We start from the raw sequence: 17,001 nt of genomic DNA, 5'->3' as shown, positions 1-17,001 counted from the left end.
GCCATGGTGGACTCGGACGTGGCAAGCAAATATGGCCAAGGGCGGAAATGGCCGCAGGTGGGTGTGGCCAGGGGCGGAAGTGGCCGCAGGTGGGTGTGGCCAAGGACAAATGTGCACACGTGAACATGGGAACATTAGTCGATGTGCACGTGGCCATGTGGAGACAGATGCATTTGGACATAAATCTAGACAGCCAGGCATGGAGACACATAGTCACAACACCCAGAGACACACAGACATGCCCACAGCATCGTTCAGGCCCAGGTGAGCGGTCACAGCCCAGACCCCAGCCCAGTCCACAGCCCACTTCCTCTGTTAGCAAGGCCAGCCGGCCCCACCCCACCCCCTACACTCTAGCCCCACCAGCCCCGCCCCAGGTTCTCTGCAGAGATCTCTCTCCTGGCTCCTCAGTGGTCCCTGCTGCCCACGATCACAGGCGTGCACACACAGCGTCCATGCATCCAGACACAGGATACCTCGTTACCCTTTTGGCATCACGGTGGGCTGGAGGCAGCCCCCCCCCACAACACTTGAGGCCAAAGGAACCCCCACCCCCGACCCTGGGCTGAGCCTCCCTGGGCCAAACGCCCTGGCCCACAAGGCCAAGGGGGAGACTGGGCCCTGAGCCTCCCCGATCCAGAGCCTCCCCCAGCAGCAAGCGCCCACCACTCTCCTGGACAGGCCCAGGGTGGATTGGCCCAGGGGCCCAGCCCCACCTTCTCTTCCCGTCCACTTGTCACCCCCTTTCAGTTTGTTGGGTTTTTCTGTCTTTCCAGATCAGTGAGGGCAGTGGACGCAGCCCCCATCCCGAGCCCCAGCCTCGGCTTCTGTCTGGACTTTTCCATCCCCCTAGTTTTCATTCTTTGTTTAAAAAAAAAAAAATCCAACAGAAGCCAAAGGCCAGAGCCCTCGGGAGCCCTCGCAGCCCCTCACCCCCACAGTGGGCCCAGTCAGAACCAAGAATGGCAAACCCTAGTTTCAGCCCCTCCTCTGGTGTCCCTGCGTTTGGTGTCTGGCCTTGGCCCCATCTGACTGCCCAGCTCTCTCTCCCCCACCCCTCCCGGTGTTGTTATTAAACGTCTGTGGAGCTTCTGCTGCAAGGAACAAAAAGAAAAAAAAAAAAAATCAAAAAAGCGACAAAAAAACACAAACAGAAGAGGAAAAAAGCGACAAAAAAGAAAAAAAAAGGAAGAGAAAAAAACCACACACACAGAAGAGATTAAAAAAAAGAAAAAAAAAAGACATAAACTGGCACCAGTTAACTTTCTTGTACTTTTTTGCCGAATTGAGCTTCTTGTAGTTTTAACTTATTGCTATGTTAACTATTTATCCTTGTTGCCCTGTAAGGACATTTGTGTATATTTCTGTTCCTTCATCCAGTTTGCAAGTTTAAAGGAACCACGATGTTCTCTTTGTTTCTTTAAGTTTTGCCGAGACGTGGTTATGCCTAATTTATTTATAAAAGGGGAAGTGGAATCATTAAAGTAATAATAATTATTAATAACAGTAATGGTAGCCGAGCGGCACCCCGTGGGGGGGCCTGTGCTCTGCAGGGTGGTCCCTGCAGCCAGCGACGTCCGGGGTCTTTAATGGGATTATTTTTGCTCGTCTTGAGAATTTTTTCAGTCCTATTTAGCTGGTGAAACCCTAGCTTGTTCTTGATACACGAACCTATTTATTCTTGTGGTTTTTAAGTCCTCCCCAACCTCCCCGCTCCCCTCCAGCAGGGCAGGCCCCCCAGCGGGTCCATCCCTCTCCCTCTGTTTTCTTGGGGCTTTCTCCCCTCTGCTGTCCGCCCGCAGCGACGCGTGTCCACACGTGGACAGCGTGGCGGAGGCATCTGTGAGCAATAAGGGCTGGGTTTGTCCCCCACCCTGGGGGAGGCCGGGCTCCAGAGAGGGGGCACCTCCCCACACCCCCCTTCAACTGAGGCCCTGGGCCCCTGCCACCCCCGACTGGGAAGGGACTCCTTTTTCTAAAACACAGAACTCAGCCCAGCCAGCCAGGCCCCCTTCCTGGAGGCCAGCCCCTCACCCCAGGGGAGGTGGGGCCTGGGGTCTTCCGCATCCCTGCGTGGGGCAGGGGCAGGGCCCATGGGGAAGGGGCTCAGCCCCTCCAGCCCTTCCTTCATCCTGTTATTTATTTGGATGGTTTCAAATCAAGACAGAGTCCATGTTGGAGGTGATAAAAGAACTGTTAAAAAAAAAAAAAAGACAAAAAAAACACCCAAAACCCAACAAGAACACTGCGTTGAGTTTAGACACTATTTATTACCGGGATTACAGGCCTGGCCGCGGTAACAGACTTTTACATGGAATTGTTTAATTATTTGTACTTTTCATGCCAGAAAAATAAAAGTTCAGAATCTTATGGCCTCAGGTGTCTGTGCTTCCACACACCAGTTGGCCCTGCTGTGTGGCTGAGTGCACGCCACTGTCCCTCTCTGGGCCTAGCTCACACCTGGAGCCCCCTGGCTTCCCCACAGCACACGTGATTGGGGTGGTGGGGTCTGAGACCAGCCCAGGAGGAAACCCAGATGGAAGTGACCCAACAGCTGTCTGTTTACATGGCTCCAGGCTCTGCTGTCCACGGGGCATCTCAGGTGAGACCCTCAAACCGGAGCCAGCCCCCCTAGGATCTGCACAGCTGCTTCCCGTGTTCAGCCCCCTCCAGCCCCGGCCCTTCCACACCCCAGCAAAGCCAGGCAGACACAGATGAGTTGGAGGGATCATGTTTATTGTTTGGGAATCACAGGTCAAGTCACTTCCCCACCAAGAGGGAAGGCAGATGCCCTGGGTGGGGGGGCAGGGCGGGCCAGGCCCCCAGGGTGTGGGGGCCCAAGCAGGACAGGCTCTTTTATTCCATCTGTGGAGGCAGCCGGGGCCTGGGAACATGGCTCTGCCCCGCTGGCCAACCAAAAGCAGGGCATGGAGCCCTACCTGCTTCCTGCCCTGTGGGGTGGGTGAGATGACCCACAGGGGCAGGACTTGGTCCACAGACTCGGGGGTGGATGGGCAGCACCACTGGGGGCTGGTTCCACATCTTGATTTCTGGGACCAGAGAGAAACCAAATGAGAGACGAAGGGAGATGGATGGGGGAGAAGCCATGTGGCCAAGAGCCGCCCCCCCGGCCCCACCATGCTCCCGAACGGTAGGGGACGGGTGTGACCCCCACCTCCCCACCTACCTCTGCGCTGGGCAGGGTGGGGCGGGGCTAGAGCTCATCATGGTCGCCCTCCACAGGGTATTCAGGCGGGGGCTCTGGGCAGGCAGCTGGCGTCATCAGCTCCATGAGGTACTCGCAGCGGCTGGGCTCAGTGGTGCTGGTCACCACTGTCTCCTTCCCACACAGCAGGCGCACCTGGGGTGGGCAGGTGGGGCTCAGGTGGGCTCTGCAGGCCACGTCCCCACTCCACCTCCCCCAGCCTGCGGGCACTCACTGTGGTGGAGCGATTGGGGCCCTGCCAGCAGCCTGTGCCCTGCTCATACTTCATGGCGCTGAACTTGTCGTGGTCGGGGCCAGCCCATGAACCCCAGGTGCTATGGGAGAGTGGGGTGCTGAGAGGGGCCGGCCGGGGCGGCCGAGGGTGGGGATGAGGGGCCGAGAGGGGGCCCTAGCCCAAGCTCACTCACCCAAGGCTGGTGGGGGAGCCGCCGAGTTTGGGTTTCTGCGACACAAGCTTGAAGGGGCAGAGTCTGTAGATGTACCTGTCATGGGATGGGGCTGGTGGGTGGGGGGACAGGGGTCCCAGCCTCCACAACAACCCCCCACACCGGGGCCATGCAGGCACCTCAAATCCCAGTGACTGCGCCTAAGCCCACCCGCCTCCCTCCCCACCCCATCCTTGCTCAGACCCAGACCCATCAAGCCCACCCACCAACGTGCCCAGAGGGGACGCACTCATTGGTGGTGAGCTCGTAGCACTGGCTGTAGAGGTAGGCGAACTCGCCGTTGGGGCCAAAATCAAATGAAATCTCCTGTTCCAGGTTCCTAAAGGGGAGGCCCGGAGGTTAAAGGGCAGTGGGGGATGCCAGCCCGACTCAGGACAATGCAGGAAGGCCCGCTTGAGTGGCGGAGGGTCTCTCGGGGCCTGGGCTCCAGTCCCCTCCACCTGGGGACTCTCCCTGCAGGAGCCACTGCCAACTTGCAAAGGTTGCCTAAGTGACTTCTCCATCGCCACCATCTCTGGGGAGTTGGGCAGCAGGCGGCCATGGGGCAGTGGAGAAGTGGCCTTGCTGTGACTGCATGGGTACCCCCATACCTGATGGATTCTTCCATGTCCTTCAGGGACCGCTCGGCCTCTTCAAACTTGTTGCGGGCCTCCTGGGCGGCTGGTGGGGTCGGGAAGGAGGTCAGAGGTGTCCCCACCCCATCCATGAAGAGAGGGCAGGGGTGGCGCAGACAGGCCTGACTGCTCCAGCCCCAGGGCTGGCTCTGGGTAAGGACAGGGCCCAGGAACACCCCCTGGGCCTTGCCAGCCGCCAAGCAGACCCTATCGCCCTGCCCAGGCTCTCAGCTCTTGAGGGAGCAGGGCCGGGGCTCCTGGGGCCCTGCTTGTTCCTCGCCTGCCAAGGACGGCACAAACAACAGCCACCCGTGAGGAAGCAGAAGGTCCCCTGGGACTGGTGTGGTGGTGCCAGCTTCCCCAGGGCCCAAAAGCCCCCTCTAGGTGGCTCGGAGTTCCCTGGGCTTGCCTGGGCCAGCCCCAGGCCCCCTAGAGGAGCAGGCAGGGCCTGTTTCTTGGGCCCCTGCACCTGCTGGCGACAGGGAGGGGCCCCTCCCTCCCAGGCTCAGCCCTCACCGTTGATGAAGGCCTGCGTCTGCTCATCATATGGCGGCATCCTGTCCTCCTCGGTGGGGCTGGCCGTCTGGGGGGCTGGGACTGGGGCTAAGGTGTCCTGGGGGTGGGGGGACAGAGTCAGTGAGTGACCCCACTCCCACCCATCACCCCCTCCACTCCTAAACACCCACCTTGGGCTGCTCCCCCTGGGAATCCTCGTCCTCCTCATCCTCATCCTCCTCTGTCTCCTCGTCCTCCTCGTCTTCGTCCTCCTCCTCTGTGGGTGGTGAGGGCATGGGGGGCTGCTCCTCCTTGGGTTCCATCACATCGGGTGCAGGAGGCATTGGTGGGTATGCAGTGGGCAGCACCTGCCGGATGTGAGGAGAGGTCGTGCTGAGACTCGGGGGTCCACCCCCACCCCCAGAGCCAAGGGCGGCCCCTTCCAAGGAGCCTAGAGAGAGGGAGGGAGGGACAGACAGCTGGGGGCGGGGTGGCTTCTGTAGAGGAGGTGGGGCTGCCCAGCTGGCCAGGGTGGCCCAGTGCCAGAGCTGGAGGCAGTGCCTTTGTGAGGCGTCCAGGGGCAGCGAGGGGACTGGGATCACATCCCTTCCCCTCCCTCTACTGACCTCAGACCGGTACTTGTCCCTGATGGCGGCCCAGATTCGGTCATAGAAGAAAGCAGCATCCATCTTCGTGTCTCCCCCAAGGAGGGTCTGTGTGCGTCAGGTTGGGGTGGGGTCAGGGGCAGGACCGCCACGTGCCCCCCACCTCCAACCCAGGCACTCTTGTAGTGGGTGCAGGGGCCCTCAGACTGCGGTGCCAGGCACAGCACGCGCTGACTTGCCCAGGGCCGGACTGGAGCCGGGCTGGGTGAGGAGCGGCTGCCAGAAGGGGGCAGCACAGGCCTGTGGGAAAGAGGCGGGGGCCAGAGAGGTGCCCGGTGGGGACTGGAGACCAGGGAGAGGAGCTGAGAGACAGAGGCCAGGGTGAGGTGGGGAGTGAGGACCAGCAGGGCAGCAATGGGTGGGGAGCAGGGCTCCAGGCCAGTGAGGGCAGAGCTGAGGAGGCGGGTGACCAGGTGTGCACACTGGGTAGGGCGGGGGAGCATGGTTACAGGGAACCTAACACAATCAACTGTGGAAAATTCTGAAAGAGACGGGGATACCAGACCACCTGACCTGCCTCTTGAGAAACCTATATGCAGGTCAGGAAGCAACAGTTCGAACTGGACATGGAACAACAGACTGGTTCCAAATAGGAAAAGGAGTACGTCAAGGCTGTATATTGTCACCCTGCTTATTTAACTTATATGCAGAGTACATCATGAGAAACGCTGGACTGGAAGAAACACAAGCTGGAATCAAGATTGCCAGGAGAAATATCAATAACCTCAGATATGCAGATGACACCACCCTTATGGCAGAAAGTGAAGAGGAACTAAAAAGCCTCTTGATGAAAGTGAAAGTGGAGAGTGAAAAAGTTGGCTTAAAGCTCAATATTCAGAAAACGAAGATCATGGCATCTGGTCCCATCACTTCATGGGAAATCGATGGGGAAACAGTGGAAACAGTGTCAGACTTTATTTTTGGGGGGCTCCAAAATCACTGCAGATGGTGATTGCAGCCATGAAATTAAAAGACACTCACTTCTTGGAAAAAAAGTTATGACCAACCTAGATAGTATATTCAAAAGCAGAGACATTACTTTGCCGACTAAGGTCCGTCTAGTCAAGGCTATGGTCATGTATGGATGTGAGAGTTGGACTGTGAAGGCTGAGTGTCGAAGAATTGATGCTTTTGAACTGTGGTGTTGGAGAAGACTCTTGAGAGTCCCTTGGACTGCAAGGAGATCCAGCCAGTCCATTCTGAAGGAGATCAGCCCTGGGATTTCTTTGGAAGGAATGATGCTAAAGCTGAAACTCCAGTACTTTGGCCACGTCATGCAAAGAGTTGACTCATTGGAAAAGACTGATGCTGGGAGGGATTGGGGGCAGGAGGAGAAGGGGACGACAGAGGATGAGATGGCTGGATGGCATCCCTGACTTGATGGACGTGAGTTTGAGTGAACTCCGGGAGTTGGTAATGGACAAGGAGGCCTGGCATGCAGCGATTCATGGGGTCGCAAAGAGTCGGACACGACTGAGCGACTGAACTGAACTGAACTGTACTCCCCACGAGACGCCCTGAGGCACCAGGCAAGGCCTGGCCACACCAGCCAGGCTGGGCCCCCCAGAACCCTGGCCCTAGGCCAGCAGGGGACTCTCCATGGGAGTAGCCCACAGAAGGCCTGCCTCTGGCCACCCCCGCCCCCTACCCTGACGTCACCCTGGGGCAATCCCCTCCAGGAGTCCCCAGCGAAGGGGTGGGCCCAGTACCTGGGCTTCCCCTTCTGATAATGCCCCGTCCCCATCCGTGTCCAGCTCCGGGTGGGTCTGCAGCTCAGCCACTGAGACCCTGCAGGGACAAATGCAGAAGCCAATAGAGCAGTGAGCCCATGGGCTCCTGGTCAACTGCCCCCCAACCCCCACCCCGGGCCAGGGCTCCTCCTGAGAACTTGCTTCAGGACCTTGGGGCAGGGAGAGAAGGCAGGAAGGAAAGTGGGAAAAAATGAGGTCTGGGGTTAGGGCCCAGTCCGGTCTCTACCCTGGGAAAGGCAGGTCCTAGCCACCCCGTCCCCTGCCTCCTACCCGTTCCTGAGGCTCCACAACCCTGAGGAGCGAAAGGGAGGGACAAGCACAGGGGTGGGAGTGGCAGCCGGATCCTCAAGGCCCAGCTGCCACTCCCTTCCACCCTTAGAGCCCAACCCGGAAACTCCCATGGCCTGGCATCCTCCACCCCAGGAGACCCACACACCCATGGTGGCCCAGGCCCCACATCCTGCCCCTATCCCGCCGCCCACCACCACTGCCCACCAGGAAGGGGATCGCCCTGCCCATTCTCCCCTCAAGAAACCCTCCAAAGTCCCAGGCCTCCCACCAGGGGGCCTGCCCAGCCCTCCCTGTTCCCTAAAGCCCACCCTCCACTGAGCCGTTGGCTTGAGGTTGGCCAGCAAGTTCAGGGGCACTGGCCAGGATTTCGTCTTTCACTAAAGTGTCCCAGGCCACAGAGTAGGCTTTCAAAAAGCACTGAGATCCTGAGTCTCCCTGTCCAGCTCGAGGGGGTGTTTTCCCTCATCTCTTCCCCACCCCCTCACGCCCCCAGGGGATCGGGCTCCAAGGCAAGGAGGTGGGCTCTGGCTGGTTTCCTAAAGCGGGGAGAGGGAGGAGGGAGCCCAGGGCAGGGGGCGCTGGCACACTTACGCGCCGTCCATGTCGTCGTCCAGCTCCTGGAAGGCGCTGGCTGCCAGCTCCCGCTCCCGCTGCTCCTTGGAGGTGGCCTGCTGCTCTGTGGAAGGACCAGCTCCATCATCCTCCGTCCCCAGCACCCCCTGGGCTCACTGTATGCCTGGCCATCTGGGTGCTGGGGCTCTGAGTCAGTCCACTGTGGGGGGCAGACTGGGGGCGGGAGCTAGGCAATGAGAAGGGCTGGCCTGTGTGGGGGTAGGGGGACGGAGGAGGTGGGCAGTGCCAGATGGATGGGGGATCCAGCAGGGGCAGCTGGGGGCGTCTGCAGAGAGTCTGAACAATCCGTGACGGTGCGAGGGGGAGGACCATAGGTGTGCCACATTCAGGAGGCCCCCAGGAGAAAAGGTCAGGGGACAGAGGCGGGGGTGGGGGCGCAGCCAGGTGAGGCAGATGTCCTGGGGGCCTGTCTCGTGAAGAGGGTGAAGCCACCAGCACAAAAGACGGGAACTGAGCCGTGGCCAGAGGACCCAGAGCGCTGCAGCCCCACACGTGCTCCGATGGTCTCTCCTCAGCCTGTCCCCGCCCAACCGGCTGAGAGGGCACCCAGGAAAGCACCCCCAGTGCAGCTGCACTATGAGGCTCGGCCCTCTCCACCAGGATGAGTGGCCTGTGTCCCAGGAGACAGCCGACAATGTCCTCACAGATGAGAGCCCCAGGCTCAAGTGGATGAAAGGACCTGCCCATGGTCACCCAGCTGACGAGAGGCACAGCCGGGGACCAAGCCAGGCCACGTGCCTCCACAGCCCATGCTCATCCCCAACACCCTCTGGGAATCCCGGTGACACCGCCATGGCGTGCCACCCCTGAACCTGAGTCAGCAACTCCACACTAAGAAGCTAGGCGCTAGTCTGCCCAGCCTTGTGTAAAAGGATGCTAGACACAGTGCAAAAGAAAATGGAAACAGAAGCAAAGACCAGAGTTCACTCACTTTCTAACACATGGCCTGGGAAGAAAGAGCAAAGGAACCTGGCAGCAAAGGTGAATGAGAAGACACCTGCAGCTTCAGTCACCAAGGGCCAGCCCCTTGATACACAAGAGCCACTTACGAGCAGTGGAGATCAGAACCAAAAACCTGATGGGAAAAATGGTACCTGGATGAGACAAACCCCACCAGGGTCACACACCAGAACGGACCAACAGCTCTTAAAAAGAAAGCAGGGGTCCCGACACTGGGCTACAACATGGATGGCCCTTGACAACACAATGCTAGGGGAAAGCAGTCAGTCACAAAGGCCACTCACTGCCTGACTTCTTGATGTGAAATGTCGAGAGCAGGTCAATCCATGGAAATAGGAAGCCAATGCATGGGGGCCGGGGGCTGGGCATGGGGCCAAGGGGAGATCTGAAGGGCCAGTTTAATGGACCTGGGGGTCTGCCTGGGGTGATAGGAATGTTCTGGAACTAGACAACAGCGACGACGTCCTGCTGGACGTTGTTGACAGTGTGGATGTACCTGACACCACTGAATCAGACACTGAAAACTGGCGGAAATGGTGAATTTGTGACATGACTGGGATTTTACTGCAGTGAGAAAAAAACAAAGGGCAAAGAGTAAAAGGAAACGAGGCACCCGGGGGCAGAGCACAACACGCATACACCATGCAGACCAGCGCTGTCCAGCAGCATTTTCTACAGAGGTGGACGTGGGTCACCGCTGAGCACTGGGCCTGCAGCCCGCTCGACACATGTCTGCAGTGCGCATGGCTGGAGCAGAGGCCTGGGAGCAACAAAGAGCAGCAGTTTCGCAGGGCTGGTGGGGGTGTGGGCAGGCAATCAGACCAACATGGCAAGCACACAGGGTACAGAGAGCAGGGAGAAGCCCTCGACGGTAGGGGGCATTGTAACCAGCCAATGGTGGCCCAAATGCTGTCCCACCCAAGACACTGGGGAGCCAGGAAGACTGCTGGGCCAAAGAATGGCGTGGCCTGAAGGAGGGAGGCCATCAGGAGGCCAGAAGGGCCAGAATGGGCCCAGGGACTTCCCTGGGGGCCCAGTGGTTAAGAATCAGGCTTCCAGCAAAGAACAGGAATCTGTGCAGGGGAAACGGGTTCAATCCCTGGTCTGGGGGGTATACCACGTGCTATGGAGCCACTAAACCTGAGCGCGGCAGCTACTGAGCCTGTGCACCCAGAGCCTGCGCACCCAGAGCCTGCGTGCTGCAATGAGAAGGCCCCACAACCGAACAAAAAGTAGCCCCCGCTGGCCGCAGCTAGAGAAAGGCTGCGAGACGCAAGGGAGACCCAGCATGGCCAAAAGCAAATATAAGTTAGCAATAAAAAAGCAGACTTCCGATTCTAATTATCTAATAAAAAATTACTTAATGTAATAATTTAATAGAATCTAATAATCCTAATAAAGAATCAACACAGGGGACACATTTCCGGCTGGGGAACTAAGATAACACATGCCAAGGGGCAACTAAGTCCGCCTGCCGCAACTAGAGAAGCCCCCACACCATGCAACAAAGACCCAACACAGGCAAAAAAAGCTGGGCCCTGAGCGAGGCAGGAGCAGGCTGGTGACTCAAGCCTGCAGATAAGGCACAGGATCTACAATCGGAATAATGTGGGCATCAGCCTAGCTGGGCAAGCCAGTGGCCTCTTTGGCCTTGTTTGTGAAACGAGGTGATGTCTGGGAAAGGGGAGCAGGGGCAAAAACACGATGATCCTTCTGAAAAAAGCACTGGGTGCTCTGGTCTACCCACCGTCAGTGTGGGAGAGAATACTGGTGTCTGTATCAGGGGTCAGCAAATTTTACTGTAAAGAACCCAACGCTAAATATTTTAGGTTTGGCAGGTTATATGGTCCCTGTTGGCAACCCCTGAACTCTGTGGCTTGACAAAAGCAGCTGATGTTATGTAAATAAAGCGGGGGAGTCTCTGCTCATTCACCAACATGGTCTCCGTGTGTGTGTGTGCGCGCGTGTGTGCGTGCGCGTGTGCGCGTGTGTGCGTGCGCGCACGCGCATGCGGGCGCACACTGCTCAGTCATGTCTGACTCTTTGTGACCCCATGGACTGTAGCCTGTCAGGCTTCTCTGTCCATGGGAGTTCCCAGACAAGAATACTCGACCAGGTTGCAATGCTCTCCTCCAGGGAATCTTCCCAACCCAGGGATTGAACCTGCATTGGCAGGTTCAATCTTGTGTCTCCTGCATTGGCAGGCGGATTCTTTACCGCTAGCACCACCTGGGAAACCCATGGTCTCCTTGCTGCTCCTTAAAAACTAGACGAGATGCAGCTTCGCGACCTTTGAGCCTGTCCTTTCTACAGGCAGAGGGCTTCCTCCGTCTTATTCAGTGATGTACTGTGGGCACCTGGGGTAGACCCAGCACACTACAGGCACGCAGCAGATGCTTGTCAGATGAACGACTGAATTACTGATTATGAGAAATCAAGACAGAGAGAGGGAAGGGCGGAAGAACACAGCGATGCTCAAAGAGATGGAGATCACAGCACGGCCTCAGAAGGCTACCAACCACTGGTCACCATCCCTGTGACCGGCTAGGGCCAAGGCTCCAGATAGTTCTGGCAATGCTTGATCTTACTCTTTCAACTAGTTTGGAGTGGGTTTCTGTCCCACCTCTCCCTTCTATCCACCTTCCACCATGTGTGTCCCTGCAGAGAGCAGACTCAGAACAAATGCCAAGGTTTCAGATTATCCACAACAGCGGTACAATCTGCCAACAGCAAGAAAATGCTGGACCAAGCATAAAAAAAAAAAAAGTCACCTTAAAACTAACCCCGGGCAGTAGGAGTTGCCAGAGCAAAGAGGAAGTGAAGAAGAGAAGAGAAGGTAGAAGCTGCTTTCATCCTAAAGGATTCTGCCAACCCTGGCAAATGTGGATGTCCATTTTGATAACTTGTGAGGCAAGGGAAATGAAAACCAAGGTCCAAGGTGACCCGCCCCGTAACTATGACCCCATGGGACTCCCCTCAGGGCTAAGCTGGGCTGGGAATCAGGCAGCCCTTGCCTAGGGGGCTGGAGGAAGCTCCAGCCTCAACTTCAGACCTACCTTCCCACAGCCTGCGGTGCTGCTCTTTGGCCGCCTCCTCTGGCTTCTCGGCTTCCTCCTTCAGGGTCCGCAGCACCTCCACCTGGTCCTCCAGTGACTTCTTTCCGGCCTGCAGCTCAATGAGCTTTTTCTGGGAAGGCAGAAGACAGGGGCCGGCTCTCGGCCTGTTCTTCCCTCTTCCTCTCCTGCCTCTATTCCACGTTATCTTTTCCCAATACACCCCACTCCTGGATCTTCCCCAACCCCTGCTGCTGTGGTTCTCTGCACCCCACTGGAGAGAAATCCAAATACTTCAGTGTACCCCTGAGGCCCTGCATAACCAGGACCCTGCCCACCTCTCCAGCCTCAACCACCCCTTTGGTATTTTAACTGCCCTAACAACATTCAAAGCTCTCCACACACACTGCCCCCAGTTTTTCACACAGGCTTTCCTTCTGTCTACAACACTCTGCCTGGCTAACTCTGAATAAACCTACAGATTTCAATTTAGATGGAGACCTCCTCCTCCAGGAAGTCTTCCTTGCTTCCTGTGCCCCAAGGTGGGTTCAGAGAGCGGAGGGACCAAGGCAGGGAACATGCAATTGATCCCTGGCCCAGGAAGTCTCCACATGCCGAGGAGAAGCTAAGCCCGTGTGCCACAACTACTGAACCTGTACTCTAGAGCCCAGGAACTGCAACTGCTGAAGTCCACATGCCTAGGGCCGTGCTCCACAATAAAGAGAAGCCACTGAATGAGAAACCCACCTGCTGCCACTAGAGAAAACCTGTGTGCAGCAGTGAAGACCCAGCACAGCCAAAAAAGAAAAGGAAAAGAAAAGAAAGGGGATTTCCCTGGTGATTCAGTGGCCAAGACTCTGTACTCCCGATTCAAGGGGGCCAGTTTGATCCTTGTCCAGGGAACTAGATTCCACATGCTGCAACTAAGACCCAGCACAACCAAATAAATAGAAACAAAAAATACTGAAGGAAGGAAGGAACATGTGTGTTGGGTGGGCTCCAGCCTAAGAGTGGGGGTCCTAGGCTGTAGGGTCCCTCCCAAGACTCTGCCTGACACCTCAACCTGATCTGCTGCCAGGGTCCTCCTGCTGGCCCAGGAGGTCAAAGGTCACTTGACACCAACTTCACCATGTGGCTAAGCACGGGATCTCACTGGCCCTGATACACTGCCCCCTATGAATTCGGGAGGTACCTCACTAACCAGGCAATGGGGGTGGGAGAGGAAGACCTGACCCTTCCCTGGTCTGAGAAGCAGAGCTGGGGCCCTTGCTCAGAGGGTTAAGCGGGAGCCCCGAAGGAGCGTTGAGGACTCTGACCCACTAATTAAGGGGGTGGCAGACAGGCAGGGAGAGACACGCCCCTGCGGACTCACCCTCTTCAGCCCTCCCCCCACACATCCCCAGCACCCACCCTACTGAGCTAACCTGGCTGTGGTTGAAGAACCTTGTCTTGAGTCCTCCCCCAGAACTGGTAAGGCATACAGTCACTGGCCTTAACTTACAGATGAGAGCACCCTGGAACCTGGAGGAGAGGCGTCCCTCCTCTGAGCCCACTTTGGTCTGCACCCAAGGCCTAGGTCCATGCCTCTGCCGGCTGCTGCCCACCTGGTACCAGCCTAAGCAATGACTAAACGTCAAGTGGACACAAGGGTCCAAGGCGCAGACAGACAGCAACTGGCCCCAGGACACCACTGGTCGGGAGCATACGTAAATCCCAGCCAGCCTCACCAGCCTCCAGGTTGTCCTGGCTCAGCCCCACCAAGCCCCTCACCTGCTTCTCCTCCCGGGCCTTCTTCCAGTCCTCAATCAGGATCTTCTTCAGGCGGAAGCCCTCGCGGGTCACCTCTGCCATCTGCTGCAGTGTCTCTCTCTCCTTGCGGCCCTTCTCTCTGCAGGGAAGGGAGACACAAGTACCACCGGGAGGGTGTTTAGTGCCTACTAGGTCTGCCTCTTCCAAAGGCGTTCAACCCCCTGCCATTACCCCATTGTGTGGGCAAAAATAGGAGCTCAAACACTTCTGCTCCCTGCTCCCCAGGTCCTCCTGGCTTCAGAGTCCCTCACCCCTGTCCCAGAGAGGAGGCACAGTGGACAGGGCTCGCTCACCCTCAGGGCCATGGGAGGGACTAGGGGGTGCTGGGATGTGAGGCTGGAAGGAGGTTCCCAAGAGGAGAAAGAGATGAGCACCCAAGTCACAGACTCCCTGACAGAAGGGCTGTCCGGCCAGTAAGCAAAATCTGCTCAGTCTACTCTCTACTTAAGAGGCCTTCCATCAGAAGGGTTTACGGAAGTGTCATGACGCTCAGCTTCTCTGAAAAACCTATCTGGCCCCGCCACCTGCTCCCAACTCACAGGAGTAGAGGGAGGCTCTCCCTTTTAAACGCCACAGTCCCGATCACTCCCTGACTGCCTTACACTCGGCCTGCATGCACTTGCTTCCATCATCTGCCTGTGGGCATTTCAGTTTTCAGGTCCTGCTGCAGCGGTGCAATTAAAAGCACAGAGTCCCAGGTTAGACCAAGCTCGGTTTGAGTCCTGGTTCTGCTATCTCTTAGCTATGAGACCCTGAGGAAATCATTTTCCTTTCTGAGCGTGAGCTCCCTCATCGGCTGAACAGGCAAACACATGACACTCGGTTCCAAGCCAGAAGGGAAACCGCTGATAGAGCATTCACAGAGCACCTGGCACAGGATGAGCCCTCGACACACAAAAGCAGAGAGGAGAGGGAACCCGACTCACCCAGCAAGGCGAGGCAAGAGAAGGGGGAGAGGGGGACAAGGGAAGGGGGGTGTGAGCTACGTACTTGCAGGTGTTCTCACAGACGATCCCGCTGTTGTATTCGTCGGTCCCATCACAGCAGTCTGAGGGCAGACGTGGGGGCGCCGTCAGGACTTCCCCCACCCCGCAATGCCTCCTTCCCTCCTCCCAGCACCCTGTCCCCCATCGTGGGGCCAGTTCATTCACCACACACTCCATCGTTGACCCATCTGGAGGAGATGTACAGGGCCTTGTAGCCTGTGTTGGTGCAGTGGAAGCTGCCATTGGGACAGGCAGCTGTGCCTGTGGGGAAAGGAGGGAAGGAGGGTTTGTGGAGTGGGTTCAGGATCCGGCAGGTCACACCCACCACATGCACACAGGAGTGTGAGAAATGTGAGAATAACTGATGCCAGGTAAGGAGAGGAAGGACCACTGCACTCTGGGGCCCTGAAACAAAACGCTCCTGGACTCGCTCCTGCCTCTCCGCACCGGGGCCCTCCCAACTGGGCCCTGCCAAGCCCCCCCCCTCCTCCTCTGGGCTCCCATAGCGCCTCCACATCTCCTCACCAAACCACTGACCCACTTTATTCTGTGCCTGCTTGCCTCCACTCAACAGAGAGCCCTGTGAGGACGGGACTGAATCTGTCTGGGACACCACACAAGACGCAGCACTCACCAGTTCAATAAATGTACAATGAATGAATGAATGAATGCATGGATGAATGGAGAAAACGCTCACCTGGTTCATCTGAGCCATCTTTGCAGTCACAGTAGTCATCATTGATCTGATCAAAGGGGATACTGGCAGAGCCATCCAGGCAAGTGAAAGGCTTTGACTCGTCGTAGAAGTGATGGTCTGGGGAGGGGGACAAGGCGCCCAGTCCAGGGCAGGAAGAGAGCCCTTTCCACCCAAAGGTACCTCTTCCCACTCCCACCGGCTAAGCATTGCAACCTTCCCTGCCCAGAGTCCAGAACACTGAGACCGAAGGCTTAAGTGCCTATCCCGGAAGCCTCCCACACCCCACCCCCACTTCTGGCCACCTCCAGTGGCTCACTCACTGGTGAGGGAGACGCCCCGGGGTCGCTTGACCTCCACGGCCCAACACGTCGGCAGCAGCAGCAGCAGTAGTAACATCTCGCTCAAGCCTCGGAAGCCGGAAATGGGTCCTGCCAGAAGGAGGCTACTGGGAGATGCACTGTGACCCCACGCTGCAGCGAGAAAGGGGCGGCAGGTCAGTGGGAGAGGGCTCCTTCCAGCCGAAGGAAGGCGCCTCTACCTCCGGTCAACTGGATTCCTTCATTGCTCCGGGCAAAGAGGTCTCACTTAACTTTCCACACTAGGGGCACGGGGCCCGGGGCGGAGGCGCGGGGCGGCGAGGCGGGGGGTCTCCCCAATCCTACCTAGTGGAAGGGAATCTCACTTGGCCCAAATCAATGGTGAGCGGAACTCAGAACCTCGGCTTCCTGTGGATCGGAGGTGGTTCGCTATCCAGTTCCCGCCAATCGGCCAAAAGGGTTAACAGTCTCCCCCTCCCCAAACGCACACCCTTCGGCTGCCCCTAAATAGGAAACTGGGGGGGGGGGGGGTCCTCCCGCCTACTAGTTCACGTACAGGAGGCTGGGGCAAAGGTCAATATCCACCGCGCCCCCCTGACCCAGCAGCCAACGGTTTCTCCTGCTGAAAGGAAGCGGAAGTGAGAATCGTCACTTCCGACATCACGCTCCGCGGCCGGAACGGCGGGTCCTGGCTGCCATGTTGGGAGTGGCATGTGGCAGGCTCGGCACCCAGTCGGCCATCTTGCATAGGACTGAAGCCTGAAAGGGAATAGTTCTGAAGGTTCGCGCTTAATGGCGGCGCAAGCTGCCTCCATCTTGGAAGTGGCCGGAACAGAAAGTTCCTGAAAAATGCCCGCGAAACCCCACACCGCCGCCCCCGGTAGAGCTGAGATGGAGAGGTGGGGAGGAAAAAGGATGAGCACGTGACTCAAAAGTACCCTCCCCGCAGTATCTTTCTGCGGACTGCTCTGCTCGGGTCCCCTGCAGGGACCGCCCCGCTCAACGTCAGCCAATGAGAGTCGTAGACTGGAACGCGGGCGGTTTCCATGGGAACGCTG

General features: G+C 57.7%; 1 protein-coding gene across 4 annotated transcripts; it reads right to left on the bottom strand.

Moving 5' to 3' along the window:
• Positions 1-2,737: 2,737 nt before the first annotated feature.
• PRKCSH (PRKCSH beta subunit of glucosidase II) lies at positions 2,738-16,556 on the bottom strand. Of its 4 annotated transcripts, XM_068980231.1 has the most exons (19): positions 16,500-16,538; positions 16,289-16,351; positions 15,947-16,096; positions 15,627-15,743; positions 15,095-15,190; positions 14,934-14,991; positions 13,905-14,022; positions 12,138-12,267; positions 8,080-8,164; positions 7,156-7,234; positions 5,408-5,494; positions 4,973-5,149; positions 4,803-4,899; positions 4,263-4,332; positions 3,902-3,991; positions 3,634-3,708; positions 3,441-3,540; positions 3,188-3,361; positions 2,738-3,050 (listed from the first exon to the last, which is right to left on the bottom strand). In XM_068980231.1, exons 3-18 carry the CDS (start codon positions 16,020-16,022, stop codon positions 3,215-3,217), a joined length of 1,602 nt encoding a protein of 533 aa, XP_068836332.1. In that variant the 5' UTR covers positions 16,023-16,096; positions 16,289-16,351; positions 16,500-16,538; the 3' UTR covers positions 2,738-3,050; positions 3,188-3,214. The 4 variants fall into 4 exon arrangements, with proteins under 4 accessions (XP_068836332.1, XP_068836331.1, XP_068836333.1 ...); XM_068980230.1 differs by lacking the exon at positions 16,289-16,351 and having other exon boundaries at positions 16,500-16,556; XM_068980232.1 differs by lacking the exon at positions 16,289-16,351 and having other exon boundaries at positions 15,947-16,054; positions 16,500-16,515.
• Positions 16,557-17,001: the final 445 nt, after the last annotated feature.

The sequence above is a fragment of the Capricornis sumatraensis genome, chromosome 9 (assembly GCF_032405125.1).
Source record: "Capricornis sumatraensis isolate serow.1 chromosome 9, serow.2, whole genome shotgun sequence".
Taxonomy (NCBI): Eukaryota; Metazoa; Chordata; class Mammalia; order Artiodactyla; family Bovidae; genus Capricornis; species Capricornis sumatraensis.
The sequence above is the reverse complement of the archived record's forward strand: the minus strand, read 5'-3'. Positions and strand labels throughout refer to the sequence as shown.

Coding starts and splice junctions, on each gene's coding strand:
- PRKCSH (XM_068980230.1), bottom strand. CDS start 16,022: ATGTTACTACTGCTGCTGCTGCTGCCGACGTGTTGGGCCGTGGAGGTC. Junction 15,191..15,626: donor AGATGGCTCAGATGAACCAG/GTGAGCGTTTTC, acceptor CTTTCCCCACAG/GCACAGCTGCCTGTCCCAAT. Junction 3,992..4,262: donor GACATGGAAGAATCCATCAG/GTATGGGGGTAC, acceptor CCTCCCCTTTAG/GAACCTGGAACAGGAGATTT.